General features: G+C 43.9%; 1 protein-coding gene and 1 long non-coding RNA gene across 6 annotated transcripts in view; both read left to right on the top strand.

Moving 5' to 3' along the window:
* Positions 1–514, top strand: part of LOC138948698 (uncharacterized) — a 3054-nt gene extending 2540 nt beyond the window's left edge. The window contains exon 2 of the long non-coding RNA XR_011450064.1: positions 1–514. This exon is cut by the window's left edge and continues 1893 nt beyond it. This is a non-coding gene — a long non-coding RNA (uncharacterized lncRNA).
* LOC138948695 (E3 ubiquitin-protein ligase TRIM45-like) overlaps positions 1–7500 on the top strand; it is a 58871-nt gene that overhangs the window by 44671 nt on the left and 6700 nt on the right. The window contains exons 1-2 of one of the 5 annotated variants that reach the window (XM_070320290.1): positions 2603–2742; positions 7038–7500. The exon at positions 7038–7500 is cut by the window's right edge and continues 674 nt beyond it. The exons of 3 other annotated variants lie outside the window; for them this stretch is intronic. In XM_070320290.1, the coding sequence (XP_070176391.1) occupies positions 7059–7500 (442 nt within the window). In that variant the 5' untranslated portion in view covers positions 2603–2742; positions 7038–7058. Of the gene's footprint in view, positions 1–2602; positions 2743–7037 lie in introns of those variants that run through there. One more of the 5 variants, XM_070320291.1, reaches the window with a different exon arrangement.

Below are 7500 nucleotides of genomic sequence, written 5' to 3' on the forward strand. Positions count from 1 at the left end.
CGGATGCAAGGAATAATGTCCCAAAGTATTGAATTTAACAGAGAAAATACGATTGGCTTTTGTAAAATGATATCAAAGTTCGGGTCAAGTCAGCATCGAGCCCTTTGCTTATGGTAAAGGTGAAACGGGGAAGTACTACACACTCGAAATTAAGGCGAAAAGCAGTAAGGCCTGTTTATGATTTAGATCGTTAACTGTTGATTGTAAATTAGTTATCAATATTTGTACCTTGTGTATGAAGGGGATCGATAGCTCGGAATAACAATGTTCTCGTGTATATTGAGGAAGAAGTGTAATGATGTCTGATTAAATAAGTTTTCCTCTTTATTTCACATTCAAGTAAAGAACCTGTTCACTTTTGAAATATTGAATCATAATGTATGATACCTGTATAGATATGTGTTTAACTTACATAATATGTGCCTTTCTTTTTTGTGATAAACCCAGTAGTTTTCAAGATACAAATTCTTGCCTTGCTTTGTAAAGACGATGTTACAAATTTGTTACTACTATCGACATGAGTGCAGTTTAATTACTGTCTGTCTGTCTGTCTGACTGTCTGTCTGTCTGTCTGTCTGTGAATTCCTCTCTTTGTCTGTCTGTATGTCTGTCTGGCTGGCTGGCTGTCTCTCTCTCTCTTTGTCTCTCTCTGTGTCTCTTTCTCTCTCTCTCTCTCTCTCTCTCTCTCTCTCTCTCTCTCTCTCTCTCTCTCTCTCTCTCTCTCGATTATTTAAGAGCATCTGAAAACTAGGTCATGAATCAAAGCGTTTCACAAGTGGCATTGTTAGTGACAGCAATCAATCATCATCAACCCACAAGATGCATCAGCACTGGGAAACAACGGACAATTCATCAAAATGGGTTACGTACGTTACAGCAGCAGTTCAAAACTGAACACATGTAGATACAGGGTACAAGATTGAGGATCCACGCCCAACACACAACTCTGAAGGTCACAATCAAATCGTTGACACAAAATAAACCTGATGGGGAAAGAGTTCTCTGGTAATACGGCTTCCAATGATGTCCCTTGATTAGATCACCAACTGACTGGCGATGTCACATCACAATTGCAATTAACTTGTGCACATCAGCAGGATTAAAAAAAAATAAAAAATGTCGTTTTGACTTAATAATAATAATAACGATTACTTATATAGCGCGTAAACCTCGTGGTGACAAGCCCAGAGCGCTTTACACTTACATAATCATCAATCAATCAATCAATATGAAGCTTATATAGCGCGTAATCCGTGGGTACAGTTCTAAGCGCTTGTCGAAGAGTTGTCAACACAGGACTAACAAAGAAACTAACATCTTCAGACGGACACGAACCCTATCACACACTAGCAAACCCTGGTAAACAAACAACTGTTTAACAACAATGTACACATCAATAGCTAGGTCCAAACAAAATAATATTAAGCACAAAGAAAACACCTCTCACAGAGCACAGCACAAGAATGTCTTTTGGGGCACAACACATCACGTCGAGCATGAAAGTCGCAGCCAGCTACGGGAAGAACTGAGTCTTCAACCTACTCTTGAACGCGTCAAGAGAGGGGCTCATAATACAAACAAGGAAAGAGAACAAAATCCGAATAAATTCAAACATGGTCACACACACCCACACACGCACGGACACACACACGCACACACACACACACACACGTTATACTAGTACAACACACACAGGCACATACACATCTTCACGAACGCCACACTTGAGTAGATAATACACGTGGCAGCGTCAATGATTCACCGATCATGGGATCTCCTTCAGAGGTCTAACTTAAACATGTGTGTTTTGAGGGCTGTTCTAAAGGCAGATGGTGACTGGGAATCCCTGATGCTCCGGGGGATTTTCTCCCAGACAAGAGGTCCCTGGTACTTGAAGGATCTCTCAAATCCATAGTTAGTTGATTTTCTGTTTCTTTTTGGTTTACTAAGTACATTGGTATCTGTTGCAGAGCGAAGAGAGGAGAGGTTTGAATATTTTGATAACATCTCAGAGAGATAAGCAGGTCAGTCCTTCTTGAAAGACAATGATTTCTTCTAACAAAAATCTATTTTAAAACCGAATAATCCTTAGTCAACAGAAGCACTATGTAAACTTCAGCATTCACGTTATCTATGATAGGCAAGGAAAGGTAACACCGCGAGAAACAAGGGAGGATGACGGGGGAGGGAGAGTAAACCTGGCATCACCAGTGCACTGACCATCGGAGGCCGGCCTTGGCCTCTCTCCTTGGTACTAAACAATTACTACTTTTACTTATAAGTTTATTTGTGACTCACAACACAAATTCAATCATATAACAAGAATGACAGGTTCTCAACAAGACAAACGCACAAGGTTTTCTGTATAAATTATCATAATAAGAAGTACAGTAGGCACGCGGGATACAAATATAAATCAAATGTTACTACATTGCTACATAGCCATCGTGACACACCAAACAACCAGTATACCCTCACTCTCTGACGCATACATCAGTCCAAAACTGTTACGAAACGAAATGTTTCATGCTAAAAACAAGTGGTTCATACGCCTGTGCCCAGACATGTCACGTGACTCAGTCATTACGTCATCATACACATACACTATCCCGCACAAGGAGGTGTCGTGCTTTCTCACAACAGTCTATCAAAAGTGATCAACATTTTGCACACAAACATCGCTGTCTTCTTCATCAGTACTGTCGTCAGCCTTGTCATCGCTGTTGGCCTTCACCTACACGCGTAAGTTGTCTTTGTGGCTCTGTCTGTGATCTGGATCTGGATCTGGATAACCCGCCTGGGTTGGTGGTTGGCGGGTGCGCCACAGAAGCCGACGACGACTATCAACGTGACGTTTTTGGGTGTGCGCATCCAAAATAGTCTTAAAAGTTCACTGTACACAAGGTGGATATAGTGTACAACTCCAGCTGGTCTTCTTGCTGCTGTACTTGCGGTTTTAGTCCGTTTGCCCTAGAATGTAGGCTTTCCAAGCACAGTTAAAAATGCTATGTTACAATGTTAAAAACTGGATAAAAACTACTGAGGCTCTCACACTGGTTTCTGCCCCCCTAGCGCTGATGAGAAGGCGCTGGGCGTGGTCAAGGTGACGGTGGCTTCGCTCAAATTGTTCCACTCGATCACTGTCTTTACAAAGAACGAGTTCCTGTATTGATCTGTCTTTGAGGGAGGAGCTTTGAAACAGCGGCTGTTGTTGGTTGCCTGTCTCTGGAGGATGTTTTGGCTCTCATACCCCTCGTAGGCTTTAGGCTTGACTCGGCGCCGAGATACGCTCACCGGGGTGAGGAAGGAGTCAGGGGGTAGGGCAGGTACAAGTCCATTGATGATTTTGAACAGCATCGTCAGGCGAAGTTGCTGACGGCGTTCCTGGAGTGTAGGAAGTTGGAGGTACTGAGCATCTTGGTGACGCAGCCTGGGTCCTTGGACACGTAGTCTTTCGTAATGAACCTAGCGGCTAGGCGTTGGATGCGTTCGAGTCTCTCAACGTCTTGTTTGTAGTAGGGGTCCCAGACCACCGCCCCGTACTCAAGGGTGGACCTGACAAGAGTGATGTAGGCAAGGCGACGGCACTCACGTGGGCAGTTCCGGAGGTTCCGGCGTAAGAAGCCTAGGGTAGATCCTGCCCTCTTGCAGAGACTGGTGATATGGGGGCCCCACTTCAGGTCGGCTGAGATCTGTATGCCGAGGTACGGGTTCTGTTCGACCTGTTGGAGGATGGTGTCTCCGAGGCTGTAGAAGTAGTGGGATGTCACGGATCTGGTGGAGAGGACGTAGCACTTCTTAGCGTTGAACCTCATCCCCCACTGGTTTGCCCACTCTTCCAAGCTCTTTAGGTCTGCCTGTAGCGTAAGGTGGTCCTGAAAGGTGCGGATCTGGCGGTAGAGGAGACAGTGATGATAATCAATGGGTGGGTTTTCAAGCGTTGGTCTAGTTTCGGTTTTCCGGCTTGTCAGTCCGGTCGTTGTGTCAGTGACTTTGTTCAGCCGCAGATAACGAGGATGGATGGTGTGGTCATGAAAAACGAGTCACAGACATTCACCTGGTGTGACGTCTCGGTTAGTGGGGCAAAACACCGTGTTGGTTTAAGGGGTGCAACTCATTGCAGATGAATGAGGAATTGGGGTGTAGTTACTTCCCCTAGACCATTCAGTGCAGCTTGAAGTGAACCATTTATTTATTTATTTATTTATGTATTTATGTATTGATTAAATACAATTAGTAATTAATGTATGTATTCATTTATCTTTCTTTTCTTTATTATTCATTTATTTATCTGTACGTAATGTACACATTTATTCGTCAGATTGCATTCTTTGTATATTTGTTTGTTTCCAGTTTGTTTATTTGTATTTTCTTCTGTATTTTCATTAGTTTGCTTTTTTGGCTCACGAAGTGTAGCCTATGCGATCGTAACTTTGTCTGTCTGTGCGTTTGTGCGTGTGTGTGTGCGTGTGTGTGTATGTCTGTGGTAGAAACTTTAACATTTCCGAGTCTATGTGTGAGTGGTTATCCAAGACTATGGATAAAGCTCGCATAAGATTACGTCACGGTCAAAAGTGTTTGACGTCAATTAATGCATCATGACAGCATGCCTCCCCAGTCCCTGTAGTCTTTCTCTCTCGCGTGGTGTGTGTGGTCTCGGTCATTGTTATTTTGAGCGGGCCGAGACTATTTGGCAGTCGTGTCCCTGTAAGTAGGCTACATGCAGACAGACAGATCTAGATCTAGTGTCTCTCTTTCTTGCACAGTGTCACCTAAGCTTACTGTGTGTGTGGGTGTGTATGTGTGACGGAGTGATTGAGTTTGTGTTACTGTTTGTCTATTTCTTACGTGAGCCTTGAAGGCTTCGCCTCTTGTTGTTTTTCTTTCTCTTTAATTCTTCATTTAATAAATCTGGTTTGCAATATCTAGGTTTAAACTTTGTATATCAAATGGAACGAACGGATAGACAAACTCATCTGTTCCACAAGTCTTTCGATCAGCAAATCAAAAGACTTTAAAACTGAACAATGGCGATTCGATAGTGTAAAAAGTGAAAATGACAACAGATTTTGTATCGTTATTTATTCAGAATTTAAATAAATGTTGGATTAGGAAAGCACGATTAAAGAGTAGGGTCAGTGGGTCGGTAGTTTTGATTTGTGAAAAGTTTTGATCGCAGACGCTTTATATTTTGTACTCAGTGCCAAATGTTCCATTGCCTAAAAACCATAACCATTATAACTTTTAGTGTTGGGATACACATTTTAATATTGTAGATCGGGTTACCCTAATTCAAATGTAAATCTTTGTAGTTTTGATGTGGTTTTTTTTTTGTGTTTGAGCTTTTTTTCTTGGGGTTAACGCCCCCACGTGTCCAACAGAATAGCTATATAAGGGCATTATATTCAACTTCACAATGGCGGCCGAACATGAACAATTTCTGAAGCAAATCGAACACGAAGTGGACTACTGCGTTCGTCTGAGAAAATGTGACAATGTTGCTGACAGGTGCCATTGTTTAATTTGAAAATTTGAACTTCGGGCGGAAAGGAAGTCAGACAGACAAAATACATTCGTGTCACGCACAACTATTGGTAATTCTGGATGAGTCCATCTCTCGACAGAGGGGGGCTTGCGTGCTCCAACATTATAATGAGCCAGTACAAAATGCTGCAGAAAAAGTGTAAACAGGTTTTCTGCAGTAAAACAACAGCACCATTTTACTGCAGCATTCTTGATTTCAATTTTACTGCAGTAAAATGTTTTGCTCCAGAAAAACCCGTTGCTTCGGCGAAAGATGACATTATGCAGAAATGCTGCAGAAAAGACAGTTTTTCTCCAGCATTTCGGTTTTTCTGCAGAATAACTGAATAATGCCAAAATGCTGAAGAAAAAGTGTAAACAGTTTTTCTCTAGTAAAACAACATCACCGTTTTACTGCAGCATTCTTGATTTCAAAACGTTGCTCTCGCGAAAGATGACATTATGCAGAAATGCTGCAGAAACAAACAGTTTTTCTCCAGCATTTCTGTCTTTCTGCAGAATAACTGAATAAAGTCATAATCCGCTAAGGATAAAGGTATAACTGGTGGAGAAAGCTATGATGTATAATTGCTACACAGAAATACTCTGTGTGTTGCTTTATTGTGTGTACATTGTTAGTCAGTGGTATCTACAGCATTCAAAGGACGCCATTTGGAACAGCCTACAGAGCCCCATTCATCGCCAGTGGCATTTCATTGTTTGTTTGTTTGTTTATAGGGCCATATCAGGGCGGTGCTGCTTTGACATATAACGTGCGCCACACACAAGACAGAAGTCGCAGCACAGGCTTCATGTCTCACCCAGTCACATTATTCTGACACCGGACCAACCAGTCCTAGCACTAACCCCATAATGCCAGACGCGGAGCAGCCACTAGATTGCCAATTTTAAAGTCTTAGGTATGACCCGGCCGGGGTTCGAACGCACGACCTCCCGATCACGGGGCGGACGCCTTACCACCAGGCCAACCGTGACGGTAGTGGCATTTCATGAGAAAGATGTTTTGATCAAGATTATAGACACACAACAGCAGAAGGTGTTCTTTCTTGGGAGGTGTCCTCTTATTGAAGAGATCTCACATGACAAGTATCACTATGATGATCACATTTACTAGACCTAAATGATTTAGCTCTGCAACATTCAAGCATGACTGTATGCCTGGAAAACGGTTGAATGAGTCGATCGTCTGTCTCCACCTACTCCTCTGTCTCTCCTTTTTCTTTTTTTATTTTCTTTATCTCTTTTCGTTTCATGTGTGTATTATAGTAGGGACTAGCTGTAAGAAAGGACCATAATATGGACCTAATGCTATCATCCCTCGGTAATAAAGTTTTCGGGTTCGAGTTCGAGTTCTCTCTCTCTCTCTCTCTCTCTCTCTCTCTCTCTCTCTCTCTCTCTGTCTCTCTCTCTCTCTCTCTCTCTCTCTCTCTCTCTCTCTCTCTCTCTCTCTCTCTCTCTCTCTCTCTCTGTACGCGTCTTGTTCTCTCCCACAGATCACTACATCAACACCAGCAATGGCGACGGCCTCCGTCCTAGTGGAGCCGGAAGACATGGACTGCAGCGTGTGTCACGAGCTGTTGAGCGATCCCAAGCTGCTGCCTTGCGGTCACTGCCTGTGTCGCCACTGTCTGCTGTCCTGGCTACACTCGCAACCCCACCCCATGTGTCCGCTATGCCGCTGCGCTATAGTGGACGCCGAGGAGGGAGGCCGGACCAGCATGGAAGACATCACTGAAGGCTTTCCCACGGACCTGGCCATAGCGGCGCTGGTGGAGGCCCGTCGTCTTCTGGAGCGGGACCACAAGTGTTGCGTGTGCGACGATGTGGCGGCCACGTCGCTCTGTCTGCACTGTGGGGACATGCTGTGCGCGGCCTGTACTATCTGCCACGGCAAGCTGTCGGCAACGCGCCAGCACAAGGTGGAAAGCCTGGCCTCTGTGACTGCGGACACCGTGG

The sequence above is a fragment of the Littorina saxatilis genome, linkage group LG15, assembly GCF_037325665.1.
Source record: "Littorina saxatilis isolate snail1 linkage group LG15, US_GU_Lsax_2.0, whole genome shotgun sequence".
Classification (NCBI taxonomy): Eukaryota; Metazoa; Mollusca; class Gastropoda; order Littorinimorpha; family Littorinidae; genus Littorina; species Littorina saxatilis.